The sequence below is a fragment of the Oncorhynchus gorbuscha genome, unplaced genomic scaffold (genome assembly GCF_021184085.1).
Source record: "Oncorhynchus gorbuscha isolate QuinsamMale2020 ecotype Even-year unplaced genomic scaffold, OgorEven_v1.0 Un_scaffold_838, whole genome shotgun sequence".
In the NCBI taxonomy this organism is placed as follows: Eukaryota; Metazoa; Chordata; class Actinopteri; order Salmoniformes; family Salmonidae; genus Oncorhynchus; species Oncorhynchus gorbuscha.
Genome location: NW_025745833.1, coordinates 30,398 through 50,031, shown reverse-complemented (window position 1 = coordinate 50,031; position 19,634 = coordinate 30,398). Strand labels below are relative to the sequence as shown.

The 19,634-nt window shown below is 41.8% G+C and overlaps 1 protein-coding gene across 6 annotated transcripts; it reads right to left on the bottom strand.

Annotated features, from left to right (window-relative positions):
- Positions 1-1,504: 1,504 nt before the first annotated feature.
- Positions 1,505-18,089, bottom strand: LOC124020492 (AP-3 complex subunit mu-1-like). 6 transcript variants are annotated; one of them, XM_046335742.1, is made up of 10 exons: positions 17,729-18,089; positions 16,314-16,500; positions 14,510-14,600; positions 14,203-14,374; positions 10,568-10,705; positions 10,389-10,474; positions 9,791-9,924; positions 9,459-9,666; positions 9,100-9,244; positions 1,505-4,854 (listed from the first exon to the last, which is right to left on the bottom strand). In XM_046335742.1, exons 2-10 carry the CDS (start codon positions 16,493-16,495, stop codon positions 4,754-4,756), a joined length of 1,257 nt encoding a protein of 418 aa, XP_046191698.1. In that variant the 5' UTR covers positions 16,496-16,500; positions 17,729-18,089; the 3' UTR covers positions 1,505-4,753. The 6 variants fall into 6 exon arrangements, with proteins under 6 accessions (XP_046191698.1, XP_046191697.1, XP_046191700.1 ...); XM_046335741.1 differs by having other exon boundaries at positions 16,314-16,497; positions 17,729-18,088; XM_046335744.1 differs by lacking the exon at positions 17,729-18,089 and adding an exon at positions 17,502-17,580.
- Between the last annotated feature and the right edge of the window lie 1,545 nt (positions 18,090-19,634).

Genomic DNA, 19,634 nt, shown 5'->3' with positions numbered 1-19,634 from the left:
ATAGTGGGAAAACATTCCACAGGCCACAATTAACAGTCTGATCAACTCTATGCGAAGGAGATTTGTCACGCTGCATGAGACAAATGGGGATCACAACAGATACTGACTGGTTTTCTGATCCAACAATTTTTTAAAGGTATCTGTGACCAAGAGATGCATATCTGTAGTCCCAGTCGTGAAATCCATAGATTAGGGCCTAATGAATTTATTTCAATTGACTGACTTCCTTATAAATCAAATCACATTTTATTTGCAATATGCGCCGAATACAACAACACCTTAGTGAAATTCTTGTACATGTAGGTAAAAAAAGTGACAATGCATAGATAATAAACAGAGTAGCAGCAACGTACGGGGGTGGGGGAGGTCAATGCAAATAGTCTGGGTAGACATTTGATTAGCTGTTCAGGAGTCTTATAGTTTGGGGGTAGAAGCTGTTAAGAAGCTTTTTGGACCTAGACTAGCTCCGGTACCACTTGCCGTGCAGAAGCAGAGAGAACAGTCTATGACTAAGGTTGCTGAAGTCTTTGACAATTTTTATGGCCTTTCTCTGACACTGCCTGGTATAGAGGTCCTGCTTGGCCCCAGTGATGTACTGGGCCGTACGAACTACCCTCTATAGGTCGGACGCCAAGCAATTGAAGCTCTCAACCTGCTCCACTACAGCCCGGTCAATGAGAATGGAGGCATGCTCGGTCCTCCTTTTCCTGTAGTCCACAATCATTTCCTTTGTCTTGATCATGGCCAGGTCTTTGACCTCCTCCCTTAAGGCTGTCTTGTCGGTGATCAGGCCTACTGTTGTGTCATCAGCAAACTTAATGATGCTGTTGGAGTCGTGCCTGGCTATGCAGTCGTGAGTGAACAGGTAGTACAGGAGGGGCTTGAGCACGCACCCCTAAGGGGCCCCTGTGTTGAGGATCAGTGTGGCATGTATGTTGTTACCCTTACCACCTGGGGGCGGCCTGTCAGGAAGTCCAGGATCCAGTTGCAGAGGGAGGTGTTTAGTCTGAGGGTCCTTAGCTTAGTGATGAGCTTTGAGGGCACTATGGTGAACACTGAGCTGTAGTCAATGAATAGCATTCTCACATAGGTGTTCATTTTGTCCAGGTGGGAAAGGACAATGTGGAGTGCAATAGAGAGTGCATCATCTGTGGCTCTTCAAAAACAAGGACATTTCTAAGTGATCCCAAGATTTTGAACAGTAGTGTACATAGACTTGAAATCTCTGGACACTTTAATAAATGGAACACTAGTCACTTCAATAATGTTTACATATTTTGCATTACTCATCTCGTATGTATATACTGTATTCTATTCTACTGTATCTTAGTCTATGCCACTCTGACATTGCTCGTCCATATATTTATATATTCTTAATTCTATTCCTTTACTTAGATTTGTGTGTATTAGGTATATGTTGTGACATTTTTAGCTATTACTGCACTGTCAGAGCTAGAAACAAGCATTTCGCTACACCTAAAATAACATCTGCTAAACACGTGTATGTGACCAATACAATTTTATTTGGATGCATTTGCTTCAGGTTGTGTTTTGCCCAATATGAACTGATGGGAGTAATTTTCTTTCTAAGTGAATACACTGAAGAAAAATATAAATGTGTTGGTCCCATATTTCATGAGCTGAAACAAAAGATCCCAGAAATGTTCCATACGCATAAAGCGCATATTTCTCTCAAATGTTGTGCACAAATTTGTGTACAACCCTGTTCGTGATTAAACATGATCATTACACAGGTGGACCTCGTGCTGGGGACAATAAAATGCCACTCTAAAATGTGCATTTTGTCACAATGCAATGCCAAAGATGTCTCAAGTTAAAAAGGGAGAGTGCAATATACATTCTGAGTGCAGGAATGTCCAACAGAGCTGTTGCCAGATAATTTAATATACATTTCTCTACCATAAGCCACCTCCAACATTGTTTTAGAGAATTTGGCAGTACGTCCAACCGGCCTCACAGCTGCAGACCACGTGTTACCACGCCAGTCCACGACATCCACATCCAGCTTCTTCACTTGCGGGATTGTCTGAGACCAGAAAGCCAGACAGCTGATGAAACTGTTGGTTTGCACAATCGAAGAATGTCTGCAAACTGTCAGTAACTGTCTCAGGTAAACTAATCTGTGTGCTCGTTGTCCTCACCAGGGTCTTGACCTGATTGATTGCTAGAAAAGTGTGCTCTTCACTGATTAATCCCGGTTTCAAATGTACCGGGCAGATAGCTTCATGTGGGTCAGCGGTTTGCTGATGTCGAAGTTGTGAACAGAGTGTCCCTTGGTGGCGGTGAGGTTATGGTATGGGCAGGCGTAAGCTTGCATTTTATCAATAGCAATTTGAACGCACAGAGATTCCATCACAAACATTGGCACAGACACACGATACTATACATTCAGATGGATTTAGTATTGTTGATATGTGGTAGTGGTGGAGTAGGGGCCTGAGGGCACACAGTGTGTTGTGAAATCTGTGAATGTATTGTTATATTTAAAAGAAAATGGTATAAACTGCCTTAAATTTTGCTGGACCCCAGGAAGAGAAGCTGCTCCTTTGCAGCAGCTAATGGGAATCCATAATAAATAAATGCAAATACCGAGACGCAATCCTGAGGCTCATTGTCGTGCTAAACATCCGCTGCCATCACCTTGATTCAGCATGATAATGCACGGCCCCATGTAGCAAGGATCTGTACACAATTCCTGGAAGCTGAAAATGTCACAGTTCTTTCATGGCTTGCATCCTCACCAGACATATCACCCATTGAGATGTTTGGGATGCTGTGGATCGATGTGAACAACAGCGTGTTCCAGTTCCCGCCAATTATCCAGCAACTTCGTACAGCCATTGAAGAGGAGTGGGTCAACAGCCTGATCAACTCAATGCGAAGGAGATGTTGTGCTTATCTTCACATTTTTTGTTCAGTGTAGATAAGATGTTTCTGAACACTTCTAAAATAATCCTGAAAAATGCCATGATGATTATTGTGCCTCTAACTTTCTCACTCATCAGTATTCACGATTAATTCATTATTATGCATAATCATGGTAGCATCCACATTAACCACATTACTCTAACCCTCTATGGGAAAATGTCTATTGGGAACGTAATCATTTGAATTTTAGTTTGCAGGGAGGTTTTAAAAACATTATTTGAATAATAAAATAATTTGGTAATAAAATAAGTTTCAGAACATTCTAAAATGTTGTGACCCCAAACTTTCACTAAGACTTTTAATTACACTGCTAGCTTACATTTGGGATAACTGTTCTGACTGTTCTGAACTCCAAGCACCCGGCTCATGGAAACTAATTTAAGCATTAAATCATGCAAACATAAATGTTTTATTGTGGCATGCCGTCCCGTCAGTGACATTCTAACCTATGATCTTCTTGACTTCATCCGTGCATTTCGTCCACTGCACCACCAGGAAGGAGCTGGCATGCAATGTTTTTTAACTCATACAAAGCTGTTCATTTTAGTCTATTCAAAACAGAACCCATTTCAAAGAAAACAAGTTCAGGCCAACACACTTAACAAGATCGAGGATAGAGAGTTTTGTTGACGATGAGAATTCATGTTTTTAAATAACATTCTTAGAACATTACAAAATATTTACTTTGAGTTTTTTTGGCAAGTTTTCTTAATGTTCTGAGAACATGATTTTAAATAGAACCATAAGGAAACCTGCAGAAAACATTATGCTGAAGTACTGAAATTTCCACAGAAGAACATTGATTCTTAATGTTCTCTGATCTTTGAGAACATTCCCAATGTCAAACAAGTTGGAGAATGTTCCTAGAACATTACCAAAATTGAAATTAAATGTAACCATGTTTGAACTTTTAGGAAACGTTGTGTTAAAGTAATGAAATACAAAGAAAATCATGTTTTTTTGTCAAGTTCTTTAACTGTGCTGACAATGTTCCAAAGCCATGCAACTACCCTGCACCATTCCCAAAATGTTGTGGGAAGGTTGTAGGCAAAATAACATTAGGACAACCAAAAGGCCCTGGTGAGAACGGCAAATAAAATGCAGTAGTGACTTTATGTATATGTATTAATACTTGCAGTAATTGTTAGCCTGTATATTCATTAACACCATGTATGACCAAATGAGATTCCACTCATGGTTGCAGTTACTCAGCATTAGAGGGTTATTAGTCATAAAATGGTCAAAAAATATGCTTTATATAAAACTAGATATTCAATCTTTACCTGCTAAAGCAGAGAAATAGAAGATAGAAAGAGGGGAGATGAGTGAGCAAGAGAAACAGAGCGAGAGGTGGGCTCTGCCGGAACACAGTGAGATTCCGTAGAGGTTATTTAATTCCAGATACAGGAGAAATAATAGGTTGATTGTCCAAAACAATTCCCTTCGCAGACCAACAACTCCATTCCATCCAAATAATAAACATTTAAATAAACAACAAAGTTATTTAATACAGGCTCTGTCCCTAATATAGAAGGAGTATAGGGGTATAAAAAGGCATAAGGTAGGAGGGTTGACACTGGGCATGTAAAAAGCTCAATTCAGTTTGCTGTTGCAGAGCCACAACAGTCTGCTGTGACGTGAATCTTTTTACAAGTTTCAGACATTTGTCATAATGGACCGATCATGGCTCTGAACTACAAATAGAGAGCATAATAGTTGACAGGCAGCATGTCTAAGAGTTGACCTTTGACCCAGAGCATTAGGCACGTTGGCTAGTTGACCTATGACCTTTAGGTTTCACTCTTCAAGTCCGCACCTGGAACTTCCCAGCCTTGGTGATGTATTTAACACCTTTAAAAGGCTTGTACTTCTCACCAAACATATCCAGCCTGTTCACCTTCAGTCCTAAAACACAGTTAACATAAACGCATCACCATTTGTTTTGCTCTGTACTGAATTTTCTTTATCTTGACATTTTGACCGCTAACATGCACTATTTTGGGGGAATGTATTAACAGTGGACAAATAAACAAAATACTAAAAGATTGTTTTTGGATTAACTATATCATGGATTTACCATAAACTTTAGTTACCATATATTTACACATTTATCAAAACGCCTATACTGTAACATTTATCGACACACATATTATCCATTGAGTCTGAGGTTTATTAGGTACACCCATTTATACTGAACAAAAATTTATGTAAAGTGTTGGTTCCATGTTTCATGAGCTGAAATAATGGATCATAGAAATTTTTCAAATGCACAAAAAGCTTCTCTCAAATTTTGTGCACAAATTTGTTCAAATCCCTGTTAGTGAGCATTACTCCTTTGCCAAGAATATCCATCCACCTGACAGGTGTGGCATATCAAGAAGCAAAAGTGTGCTCTTCACAAATTAATCCCATTTTCAACTGTACCGTGAAGATGTGAACAGAGTGCCCCATGATGGTGGTGGTGTTATGGTATGGGCAGGCATAAGCTACGGAAAACAAACACAATGTGCATTCCAATTGCCATCGATAAAATGAAAGAGATACCATGGCGAGATCCTGAGGCTCATTGTCGTGCCAAAAATCCGCTGCCATTACCTTGATTCAGCATGATAATGCACATCCCCATGTAGCAAGGATCTTACACAATTCCTGGAAGCTGAAAATGTCCCAGTTCTTCCATGCCCTGCATACTCACCAGGTATGTCACCTATCGAGCATGTTTGGGATGTTCTGGATCGACGTGTACGACAGCGTGTTCCAGTTCCCGCCAATATCCAGAAACTTCGCACAGCCATTGAAGAGAAATGAACATTCCACAGGCAACAATCAACAGCCTGATCAACTCTATGCAAATGAGACGTGTCACGCTGCATGAGGAAAATGGTGGTCACACTTGATACTGACTGGTTTTCTGATGCACACCACTTTTTTAAAAAGGTATCTGTGACCAACAGATGCATATCTGTAGTCCCAGTCATGTGAAATCCATAGATTGGGGCCTACTTTACTTATATGAACTGTACAGTGGTTCCTCCTTTAAAAAGTTGTGAGCTTACGCCACGGGACTTAGAGGTAATTTGTGGTTTAGTACGGTACCCTGCTTCACCACTTTATTGCTCCAGACCAGCGCAATGGGGAGTTAGAGAACTGATTATGCTTTTGGGCCCTACTGTGTCTCTAACTGACAATGAATGGGCGACAAACCTAAATAGAAACTGATAATTGTGCACAACTTCAGTATTACTTCCTAAAACTGTAGTTACACAAAGGTTTTTATTCTTTTAGTGTTTAGGATTATTTTGCTCCCAACCGGTCACATTGTACAGTTCTTGAGTGGCGCAATGGTCTAAGACACTGCATAGCTGTGTTACAGATGCTGCTTCAATACCTGTGGTGGGCTCAACTGAGAGACCCATGAGATGACTGTAGGTTTTTGGTTTTTCTCCCTCTAAAAACAGAAATAAATATTCCTAAATAACAAACTGTCTTGATTTACAAATTAGTAACAATGTCTCACTCCATGTTCAAGAATGTCCTTTTTCCTCGCTCATTTTATGTTATTTGAAAACGAAATCTCCAAAATATTGTTATTTTTAAACAAAGTGACTATTATTATTAATTTAGAATTATATAAAAGCCCGTTGGATATTCTCACATATATATTATTAACCCCGTTATTAGCAGGACAATATATATTGGTCACAGCTCCTGAGTGGCGCACAATGGGACTGCATTGCAGTTTTCCAGCTGTATCCACTGAAAGCGCGCGAGATTCAAGGCACAAGGGCAGGGGGCACGGGATGGGCCACAGAGCCGCGCACAGAAGACCGACCTAGCCCATGGGGAAGGGAGGAGGAAGGGGGTGGACACCCACCCTGCCAACACTTTAAGGGGCATTGCACTAATAATGGCACTGACTAGGGAAACGTTCCAGCTGTTCTGTTCTTAGTGCCAGTCTGCAGGTTCAAACTAAAACAATGTAACTAATAAATGGCATTTTTATGCTTTCATTCATAAAATAATAAAAATACTCTTTCAAAATGCTGATGTTTATTTAGTTATGGATCCATAAAGAATTACTACGGGAATACATATCATTGAATTACAGAAATATCCTCCAATCCTCTTTATATGCAATTATTGGTGGAGAGTCACATCATATTTTTTAGATATACTGTAGGCTTACCGTAGGCGACAAGAGTCTCACTAGTATTGAGTAATGTGCTGTTAAAAGTGGTGTAGGTCTTATTTAAAGAGGATTTATTTAACTAGGCAAGTCAGTTAAGAACAAATTGTTATTTACAAGAACAGCCTACTCCTTCCGCCTCGTCGGGGAATTGAACCCCGGTATCCTGCGCACCCGCAGGACACTACATTCTTTAGCTAAATAGACCAGTACTGTACTCCCGACCATCACGTTGTACAGCGTCATATTTCCCGTCCCCATCCTAACGGAAACCCCGAGGGTTTTTCGTTTTCCTTGGAATAGTGGAATAGAATAGAACCACCATAATATTAAATAATATTAAATCAAATTAATTAAGCAAATACCAGTCAAAAGTTTGGACAAACCTACTCATTCCAGGGTTTTTATTATTTTTACTATTATTCTACAATGTAGAAGTGAAGACATCACAACTATGAAATAACACATATGTTATCAGTTAAGGTACAAATTCTTATTTACAATGCTAGTTAGTGCTAGTTTGATCCCCAGAGGGCATCTTTGAGAAGCATTTGGTAGCCTTCAATAAGGTCTGTACTAGAGATTGCGGGCACGCGGGAGACAGGGGTTCAATTCGCCAACGGGGAAAAACTATCACTAACGAGCATTAATGGTACCAGTGGTTCACACTCAAAAAACGCGCCATAAAATTCTGTGGCACCATGCAAGCTGCACTGCAACTTTTTAAAAGATGAACCATTGTAACAATAACATCTTTGAAATTGTTGCATGTTGCATTTATATATATTTTTCAGTGTAGTGCAGTGTAGGATGCCCCTATGTCTCCAGAACAACCTGGATTTTTCGGGGAATGGAAGTGCTGCGCAATTGGTATCAAGAGGGCCTAACATGTGCCAGGAAAATATTCCCCACACCATTACACCACCAGCCTGTAACAAGGCAGGATGTGGCCATGGACTCATGATACTTACACCAAATCCGGACTGCCATCAGCATGACTCATCGGGAGCTGGGATTCGTCAGAGGAGGCAATGTTTTTCCACTATTCAATTGTCCAGTGTTGGTGATCACGTGCCCACTGCAGCTGCTTCTTCTTGTTTTTAGCTGATAGGAGTGGAACCCGGTGTGGTTGTCTGCTTCAATAGCCCATCTGTGACAAGGACTGACGAGTTGTGCATTCTGAGATGCCGTTCTCAGAATTTGTACTGCACCGTTATTAGCTTATTTGTGACTTGCATGTTAGCTTGCATTTATCCTTTGACCTCTCATCAACGAGCTGTTTTCGCCCACAGGACTGCCACTGCCTGGATGTTTTTATTTTGTCTTACCATTCTCGGTAAACCCTAGACACTGTCATGCATGAAAAGTCCAAGGGGTCGGCCGTTTCTGAGACACTAAAACTGGCGTGCCTGGTACCGACGATCATACCACGCTCAAAGTCGCTTAGGTCACTCGTTTTGCCCATTCCAAACGTCCAATCGAACAGTAACTGAATGCCTTGATGCTTGTCTGACTGCTTTATTTATATAGCAAGCCACAGCCACGGCTCACTGTCTGTAGGAGTGAACCATTTTCGTGAACGGGGTGGTGTACCTAATAAACTGAGTATACATTGATATTTAGCATGCAGTATTACTATGGCAATACAACCTTTTACAGAGCATGTTACTACCCCCAAAACCATAAACTTTACTGCCAAGACACAGAGAAAGATTAGCTTAATTCCAAATTTACCCCTAGCACCTATTACTGAGCCACTCATAGATCTATGAAAATTGGATCAATGGAAGCAATATGGTCCCATTTCAACAGTCAATAAGGAGGCAAGACTAAACTATTACCATAAGTCTTCTACTTATCCAATTCCTCCAGATCTACAAGGGGGCTAGGTAGTAGGAACCGATTTGGAATAACCCAACAATGGGGAGAGGCTGAAAGGGACAAAAGTTACAGGTCAGGGGTACCTGATATTGCAAGTTGCTGTATCTTCAGGTCGATGTTCAGACTGGGGTTCTCCTCTGGTTTGGGGGCTCCAGCCTGCAGACTCAGACTACCTCGCAAGTTAGGAAGCTTCTGTGGGTTCAACTTTCCAATGTCCCATACCAACAACTAGAGAGAAGAGAGCGCGGGAGAGAGAGAAGGGGGGGGGGGTTAGGTTCAGGGGTACTTGTGAGATGGAGAAGTTTGTTAATAGTAATATCTGCTGATTTGCTGTTTACCTGGTCTAACTTGGAAATAGGGTCGTAGGTATAGCTACTCTGTGTAGTGGTTAGGCTCAGGGGTTAGAGGTTACAAGGTAACAGGGTAGTAGGTGTGTAGTTACCTTTGTACCATTGTCATATGTGTAACTGCCCTGTGTGGCAGTCAGATTGATGCTGAGGATAGTTTTGGGCAAGTGGACCGTGACCATCACCCCTTCGACCGTCTTCCCCATGGTCTGCTTCGGTCCAACGGTCACGTCCAGACGGCCATCAGAACCACACTCAAAGAAACTGATGCTCTGCTTCACATACACTGGGATGGCTACAAGACTGCATAGAATATAACAGAATAAATAGAATATTACCAATACTATTATTAAACTGGGACGGCTACCAGACTGAAAATAATAGACAGGGTAGTGTTAGGATTAGGGGTCAGAGTTTAAAGCCTTACTTCTGTGCATTGACGTGATAGGTCATTAGGGTGAAGTTCCCATCAGGGGGAATGAAGGAGAGGACGCGCTCAGATTCCCAGAGTTTATAGCGAACACATGGGTGGAAACTCACATCGTCAAGGAGACAAGGATTCTGCAACGACAAAATGCAGTATGAATAGACCAATACACTGGGGCTCTCTCTCTGTGTGTGGGAAGGGAAATGCCTAGTTAGTTGCACAACCGAATGCATTCAGCCCGAAATGTCTCAGGCTGCCTTAATCGATGTCCACAGCACCCGGGGAGCAGTTGTTGTTGGGGGTTTACTGCCTTGCTCAAGGGCAGAGCGGCAATATTTTTCCACTTTCCTGGCTCAGTGATTCGAACCAGCAACCTTTCGGTTACTGGCCCAGCGCTCTTAACCGCTAGGCTACCTGCCACCCATGTATATGTGTGTGTGTGTGGTCAATTTGAATTGAAGGAAATCAATTCAAGAAGTAACTTTCAAAAGTTATTTATTATTTCCATTATTTTATTAAAGTTAAATCACTTCCTGAAATGACTACCTTCAATTCAAATGGACCCCAACCCTGATATAGTGTGTGTGTGGGGGCCCACCATGAAGGAGAGTGTGAGGTCGGGCATACCAGACAGCTTGACACACGCCTCGACCACGCCCTGGATCTCTGCAAACACTGTTGTACCTGTTAACCAATCATAACACAGCTTAACCTCTGGATCTGACTTCCGGGATCTCTGCACCGTGGTGCCGGTGGACAAGTCAGTACCTCTCCTACCTGATTGGTCCAGGATAGCGTCAATCTCCTCCACCACGTCAAAGTAAGCTTCATTATTGGTGTACCTCACTCCGGCCCGCCTCCACGGGATGGTCGACAGCTGACCAGTTGGCAACGTGTCTCCAACGTTACTGGTCCCTGGAACACACACACAAACACACTTTTTAAACTAACTCATAACATACGCTGCTGCTACAGTTTATTATCTATCCTGTTGCCTAGTCACTTTATCTCGACCTACAGTGCTTTTAGAAAGTTCACACCCCTTGACTTTTTCCACATTTTGTTGTGTTACAAAGTGGGATTAAAATGGATTTGTCATTTTTTGTCAACGACCTACACAAAATACTCTAATGTCAAAGTGGAAGAATATTTAAAACAATTTAATGGAAAATAAAACACTAATATTTCTTCATTAGATAAGTATTCAGCCCCCTGAGTCAATACATGTTAGAGTCATGTTTAGCAGCGATTATAGCTGTAAGAGCTTTTGCACAGCTGGATTGTATGATATTTGCCCATTATTTAAAAAATGATTCAAGCACTGTCAAGTTGGATGTTGATCATTGCAAAACAGTCATTTTCAAGTCTTTCCATAAATTTAGAAGCCGATTTAAGTCAAAACTGTAACTAAGTTACTCAGGAACATTCAATGTTGCCTTGATAAGCAGACTAAACCAAGTTTCCTCTATAATTTTGCCTGTGCTAAGCTCTTTTCTGTTTTTTTTTTATCCTAAAAAAACTCCTTAGTCCTTGCCGATGACAAGCCACCACCATGCTTGAAAATATGAAGAGTGGTACTCAGTGAAGTGTTGGATTTGCCCCAAACATCACACTTTGTATTCAGGATGAAAAAGTGCATTTCTTTGCCTCTTTTTTTGCAATATGTACTTAAGTGCCCTGTTGCAAACAGGATGCATGTTTTGGAATATTTCTAATCTGTACAGGCTTCATCCATTTCACTCTGTCATTTATGTTAATATTGTAGAGTAACTACAATGTTTTTAATCCATCCTCAGTTATCTCCCATCCCAGCCATTAAACTCTTTTAAAATCACCATTGACCTTATGGTGAAATCCCAGAGCGATTTCCTTCCTCCTCCGGCAACTGAGTTAGGAAGGGCGCCTGTATCTTTGTAGTGACTGGGTGTATTGATACACCACCCAAAGTATAATTAATAACAGCCATGCTCAAAGGGAAACTCAATGTCTGCTTTTTGTTTTTACCCAATAGGTAGGTGCCCTTCTTTGTGAACCATTGGCCATGTTCTGTTATAATCTCCACCTGGCACAGCCAGAAGAGGACTGGCCACTCCTCATAGCCTGGTTCCTCTCTAGGTTTCTTTCTAGGGAGATTTTCCTAGCCACCATGTTTCTACACCTGCATTGCTTGCTGTTTGGGGTTTAGGCTGGGCTTCTGTACAGCACTTTGTGACAGCAGCTGATGTAAGAAAGGCTTTATAAATAAATTAGATTGATTGAGGTTTATCAGTGCAATTTTTACTGCCAAATAACTTTTTCAGCTAGCTGGCCGTAAAAATTGCACTGATAAACAACGGGGAATTGTAGTCTCCTCGTCCTTCTGCAACTTGCCTGCCAATGCATGCTTGTCACTACCAAGCACCCAAGCTAACTGACAAAAGTTGGCTAGATTGCTACTTCCAAACAGAAATGAGAAAACACCTCACTCTGACCATTTTACTCGCAGAAGCAGAACTGGTTAGGCTGTTTACATGTTGTTATCTAAAGCATTGACTAACTATTACTTTTTTGCCTACGTTTACTGACACCAGTCATATTCAGCGGTTGTTGAGCATTTGTAAATGTATCAGTTGTTCTGCGCTCTGCCACATTCAGATGGAGTGCTCTGAAATCGTAGTAGATAATCAGAGTGAATTTGCAAATGCAAGAGATACGCTAACCGGATAACAGTTGGTTAGCCTGCAAGAACTTGACGAAATGAAACCTGCATCCGTAGCTGTGTATAACCACCAAAAGACAATATGAGGAGAAAAGTCAGTCAGTCACCCACTCCTCCAATGGCATGACATGAAATTATCCTACCTAGCTAACGATAGACTCAGGGGTTTTTAGCTTGCTAAATAATTGTATTTTTTATTTGATTTAACCTTTAACTCGACAAGTCAGTTAAGAACAAATTCTTATTTACAATTGACGGCCTACCCTGGCCAAACCCTTCCCTAATCCGGACGACGCTGGACCAATTGTGCGCAACCCTATGGGACTCCTGATCACGGCCACTTGTGATACAGCCTGGGATCGAACCAGGGTCTGTAGTGACGCCTCTAGTACTGAGATGCAGTGCCTAAGACCGATACGCCTATTAGCCACATTATGACTGACTTGTGATCATTGACAGACAAAGTACTGTCAGTTCCACTTTAAACTTTAGGTCCCCGTTACTTTGTGTGCTAAATGTGAAATGTTTTTTGCAATGTGAAGTAATAGTAATAGATTTATCTTGGGAAATGCTTAACGGTTGTGTTTTTGTATTGTTATGATTGGAACCTACTGGCTTTTTATGTCCCAGTTTATGGACTGCTTATCCTTTAACATAATGCAGTGTGTAACTGCTGTCTTTCCCTCAGCCCTATGCAGTGGTGTAGTGGTGCCTGGAGAAGTGGGTATAAGCTAATTTTGCCAAAAGGTTCCCAAACGGCACACCCCGCGACGGAAATGCACCGGTCTGAAAAATCCGATTTAAAAAAAAATGTTTTCCTATATATTTTTCAGATTTTCACTCTCAAAATTACGTATTTTTTTTATATAAATAACTAAAGTTTGAACCAAGTCCACAACAATGCTTAAACCACATCAATCTGATTGGGTGGGCCTGTCAGGTCCTGGCTCCCCAGTGGGTGGGTCTTTGTCCACCCAGGAGCATCCATGTCTATGCCCTGATGCAAATGCGCATGACGACAATTGCAGCAACACAAATAACACTTTGGACTAAACTGTTTCAATATCTGGTTTGCATAACCATTGTTGCCTAAGTTAGCATTTACTGGCGGATATCATTAGTTGAAACATCTTTCCTACCCTACCTGCTACCGATGTCATTCTTCTGTGAGCTGTTCCATGCCAAAACCTGCAGGCAGCAAGAGCTACACACTCTTGCTGCCTGCAGATGATATTCTGCTGAAACTAGGCTGTGTGCATGTGAATATGCTTTGTGATTGGGGCAGTAGGGTAGCCTAGTGGTTAGAGCGTTGGACTAGTAACCAAAAGGTTCCAAGTTCAAATCCTGAGCTGACAAGGTACAAATCTGTCGTTCTGCTCCTGAACAGGCAGTTAACCCACTGTTCCTAGGCCCTCAGTGAAAATAAGAATTTGTTCTTAACTGACTTGCCTAGTTAAATAAAGGTACATTTCTTTAAAAATTGTGTAGTCTATTTTGTGCATTATTTCTCTACTGTACTACATAATTGATCAGTCGTATACCTCCACTACACTACTTTGATATCAGTAGGGATGAAGTAGTGAGTATACGCAATGCCCACTGAAAAAAGTTGCTAACCGACTTGTCAAAACTATCGTTTGTTAACAAGAAATTTGTGGAGTTGTTGAAAAACGAGTTTTAATGACTCCAACCTAAGTGTATGTAAACTTCCGACCTGTCAGTGTGTTGACAACAGATCTGAGGATGGTGGGTGGTCTGATCATCTCTTTGAGGACGTTAGATTCGGTTGCCAGGGGAAACCCGTTGTCAAGCATCTCTTCCAACAGCTCATACACCATCACCATGTGGTCCTTGACTACTGTCTCCGAACACTCCCCAAAGTAGTCCTGCAGAAAAAAACCGCACACACACTTAAACATTACTGGTTGTAAAATAGTGTAGGTAATCCAGGTATAATCCAGGTTGAACTAGTCAGGTTGAACTAATGCTGGCAATCTGTCAGGTTTAGAGTTGTGTCAGACCTGGATCATCTCTGCGATGCGGTGGAGGAACTCAATGACAAACAGCGGAGGAACCTCAGTCTGGATGACAGAGAGGAAGAACAGCTTGTCCCTGTAATAATAAAATGTGTGAAGCAACGTTCATACATTGTATACAAAACAAATGTTATAAAAAAAACACACTAATAAAGACAGACCTTAAAACGGTCTGTCTTGAGTGAGCAGGTTTTTACATTGGCTTTGGATATATGACGGTTTCTTAAATAGTGATATAAATTCCAGATGAAGAGGTGTGAGTGTGCGTCCTGTAGCTGTTGAAGTGTGTGTGTGTGTGTGTGTGTTTCGAGCGTGTCTTTCTATGTATACATACAGTGCATTCAGAATGTATTCTGAATCCCACATTTTCTCACATTTTGTTAGCCTTTTTCTAAAATTGATTAAATTATTTGTTTCCCTTCAAATCTACACACAATACCCTACAATGACAAAGCGAAAACAGGTTTTTAGAAATTACCTTATATACGCAAGTATTCAGACTCTTAGCTATGAGACTCAAAATTGAACTCTGGTGCATCCTGTTTCCATTGATCATCCTTGAGATGTGTCTACAGCTTGGAGTCCACCTGTGGTAAATTCAATTGATTGGACATGATTTGGAAAGGCACACACCCGTCTATATAAGATCCCACAATTGACAATGCATGTCAGAGCAAAAATCAAGCCATGAGGTTGAAGGAATTGTCCGTAGAGCTCCAAGACAGGATTGTGTCAAGGCACAGATCTGGGGAAGGGTAGAAAACATTTCTGCAGCATTGAAGGTTGCCAAGAACACAGTGGCCTCGTCATTCTTAAATGGAAGACGTTTGGAACCACCAAGTCTCTTCCTAGAGTTGGTTGCCTGGACAAACTGAGCATTCGGGGGAGAAGGACCTTGGTCAGGGAGGTGACCAAGAACCTGATTGTCACTGACAGAACTCCAGGGTTCTTCTGGAAGGTTCTCCCATCTCCACAGAAGAACAACCATCTCTGCAGCACTCCACCAATCAGGCCAGATGGAAGCCACTCCTCAGAAAAAGGCACATAACAGCCCGCTTGGAGTTTGCCAAAAGGCACCTAAAGGACTTCTCAGACCATGAGGAACAATAACTCTTTGGCCTGAATTGCCAAGCGTCACATCTGGAGGAAACCTGGCACCATCCCTACGATGAAGCATACCGTGGGGATGTTTTTCAGCGGCAAGGACTGGGAAACTAGTCAGGATCGAGGGAAAGATGTACAGCAAGATCCTTGATGAAGTCCTGAGCGCTCTGGAGCAGGATATCAGACTGGGGAGAAGATTCACCTTCCAACAGGACCCTAAGCACACAGCTAAGGCAACGCAGGAGTGGCTTTGGGTCACATCTCTGAATGTCCTTGAGTGGCACTGCCAGAACCTGGACATGAACTGGATTGAACATTTCTGGAGAGACCTGAAAATATCTGTGTAGCGACGCTCCCCATCAATCTGAGCATGAGAAGATCTGTGAGAAGAATGGGAGAAACTCCCCAAAGACAGGTGTTTCAAGCTTTTAGCAGCCTACCCAAGAAGACTTGAGGCTGTAATTGCTGACAAAGGTGCATCAACAAAGTACTGAGTAAAGGGTCTGAATAATTACGTAAATGCGATTTCTGTTTTATAACATATCACTAGTTCATTATGGGGTATTGTGTGTAGATTGATTAAGGGGAAAAAACTATTGAAGATTTTTTTTTATAAGCCTGTAACAAAATGTGGGGAAAAAATCAAGGGGTCTGAATTACATTCCTAATACACTGCATGCATGACCTGTAGATGCTGATGAGGTAGTGATGAGGGGTGTGTATGACAGGTGGAACGTCCTCAGGTTCCAGAGCCTTCTCTTTGGCTTCCAGGAAGTAGTCACACACCGACCGACTGACCACACTTTTCCAGTGCTTCTCCAGGAAGATCTCCCCCGAAGGGTTGATCAAGAACAGGCTGTTGATCATCTCTGCTGGTAGAGAGGGACAGGTGTTACACGGGTAGGTTTGTTTGTGTGTGGCCTACCGAGTGGCGCAGTGGTCTAAAGAGATTCTGGGTTTGAGTCCAGGCTCTGTCGTGACCGGGAGACCCATGGGGTGGCGCGCAATTGGCACAGCATTGTCCGGGTTAGGGAAGGGTTTGTCCGGCAGGGATGTCCTTGTCCCATTGCGCACTAGCGACTCCTGTGGCGGGCCGGGTGCAGTGCACGCTGACACTGGAGCAGTGTACTTGTTTCCACCGACACATTGGTGCGGCTGGCTTCAGGGTAAAGTGGGCATTGTGTCAAGAAGCAGTGCGGCTTGGTTTGATTGTGTTTTGGAGTACGCACAGCTCCCGACCTTCGCATCTCCCGAGTCCATACGGGAGTTGCAGCAATGAGACAATACTAACTACCAATTGGAAGGGCTAAAAATAAATAAATATAAAGGTTTGTTTGTGTGCTCACGGGTCCACAGCCCTAAGCCAAAGGTGTAACACATGTGTCCTACATTACATGGCTAGAGATATATTATCTACCCCATGGATCAGATCAGTGGAATAGATAGGCCAGAACAGTACGACAGTACGTGTGTGTACAATGCACAATGAAATCACTGTCTTTCACTTTAGTTTGGTATGTGCCACGTTGCATCCAAGATGCAGAGACAAACTCCAGATGTCTAGAAGGGCTGTACAGCCTAAAGTTGATCCATGATGATAAATATCAACCACTGTCAGATGTTAAAATCAAAGCCTAGTAGTCCACTGGCTAAATAGTTCAATCTGGTTATTAACTAGCTCATAAACTCTGTCTGCCCCGATATGGACTCAACGAAGTTAGCCTAGCCTTGCAGCCTCGAGCACAGTGATCGAACTGTCTGCAACATTGTAGCCAGCAATCTTATTCTAGCTTGTGACATTCAGCAAGATGAGTCTTGTTAAATCCGTTGATATAGCAGTTAAATTAGTTAGTGTATCAAAAAGTATCGCTACCTGCGTTGTTCCAGTGCTAGAGTGGCAGGAATAAAACTGTGTTGCACTGTCAGAGTAGTCTCGCCACTATACACTGAAGCCTGATTTAATATGCACATTTCTACTCTTATCAGCACAATATACAACCTTTAAACATTACATAAAACCTTTGAACATTCAACCTCGACATTTGTGAATATCTGTGTGTAAACATGCACTGACCGAAAAGCACAACATCAACTTCTTACCAAAGTTCCTGTATTTCTAGTCAGGCACAATCGTCTGCAGGCAGCTAATATCGCGTTCAAAACAACTGGAATCTCGGAAATCTCCGACTCCGCAGCTAAGGCACTGCAGCGCTAGAGGCGTCACAACAGACCAGGGTTGTGTAAATGTCACAACCGGCCGTGATCGGAAGTCCCATAATTGGCACAGCGTTATCCGGGTTGGCTCATCACGCTTTAGCGACTCACTTAGTTACCATAGCCACAAAGTCAGAAACCCCGCCTATTTCTAAAACGTATCTTTTTAAAGTGTGATTGTAAACCTAACCTTTTTTAAATTAAGTCCAAAAATAAAAACACGTGTCATGAAGTTTGACTTTGTGGAAGTGGTAGCCGTTGTATTGTCAGTGATTATTTTAAAGCCGTTTCCCCTGTCTAGATTAATTTTGATATTCTCATCTTTACTCAAGGAGGTCTCGGCGTAATCATTCATGGTGTCAGGCGAACCTAGTGCAAAAGAAACTCCGACCATTCGAGGAGAAAAAGGATAACGCATCAGAAAATAAAAAAAAACTTCAGAGAAAGCTTCAAAGAGGAAAACTCCAGAGAGAACCTCGACCAAACCCAGGTAGATAATAGCTATAGTAGCTAGTTGAATGCAGCTCTGCTGGGCATGGCTACTGACTACACACTAGTCTGGCTTCAAGAGTTTTCGCTAGCATGCAGCTACTGCCAAAACCTCGAAGCGAGGGGCTAGTCGTTGAACTCTGAATGTATCTAACTTATTCAGTTCGGAAATGTGTGCACACTGCTACACACGGAAATCATTATGAATTATTAAGCTTTTGTGTTTTTTAATTACATAAATACTTCAAAATTCACAAAGGTGATGTTAGAACAAAGCGTGTAGCTAAAATCTCTTAAGCCTGTGTTTACCACAGACCTGATTTTCTGCATTTATCGAAACACCCTACAAAAAAACTACATTTTCCCATGGTTTTGTTAAATGAACCACAAGAAGGCCAGCATCCCAACTGTTGACTTTGAGACTGGTGTTTTGCAGATACTATTTAATGAAGCTGCCAGTTGAGGACTTGTGAGGCATCTGTTTCTCACTCAAACTAGACACTCCAATGTACTTGTCCTCTTGCTTAGTTGTGCATTGGGGCCTCCCATTCCTCTTTATATTCTGGTTAGGGCCAGTTTGCGTTGCTCTGTGAATGGAGTAGTACACAGCTTTGTACGAGATCTTCAGTTTCATGGCAATTTCTTGCATGGAATTTAGATTTTTTTTCTCTGTAATTTAGGCCAATAGGGTGGACATTTGAGGGGGACATACAGACTAATAACATTAAACACTTAATGTTTGAGTGTTTCAATTTATTTAGCTTTGCACCATAGTTTTTTCCACCAAAGAAATTGTCACTTCCTGAGTGTGGTGTCATTGTAGGAAGTAGGTTGTTTTCTTAAATGGAGAATTACAACAAACTAGCAAGATGGAAAGTGATCTCAGGGACACACAGAAAATCTTAAATGAATATTCAATACAAACATTGTGAAAACATTTTATCGATGAGAGGGAATTTTACTAGGACTACAAAATGCTTTGAATATTTTTTTACTTTTATGGCTTCTATTTCTTGTGGAAGTTTATGATTAACACCTGGGGACAGAAAAGGCACCACTCAGTAGGAATGACCCAGCTAGTGCAGCCCATATGTCTTTATGTAGCTATGCGTGCTCTGAAGTTCCCTGCAATCAGTAGTTTAGGGTAAGAGGTTAGGGGTCAGAGACTCTGTACTGTCACCCGAGTCTCCTTGGTCTGTCTGACTCAAAATCCTTGAAGCACCGATGAAAATAATGTATTAGTCTGAGAGGCTGTCTGTCCTCAGCACAAGTTCAAGTTCACTCCGCAATTTCAAAAATATAT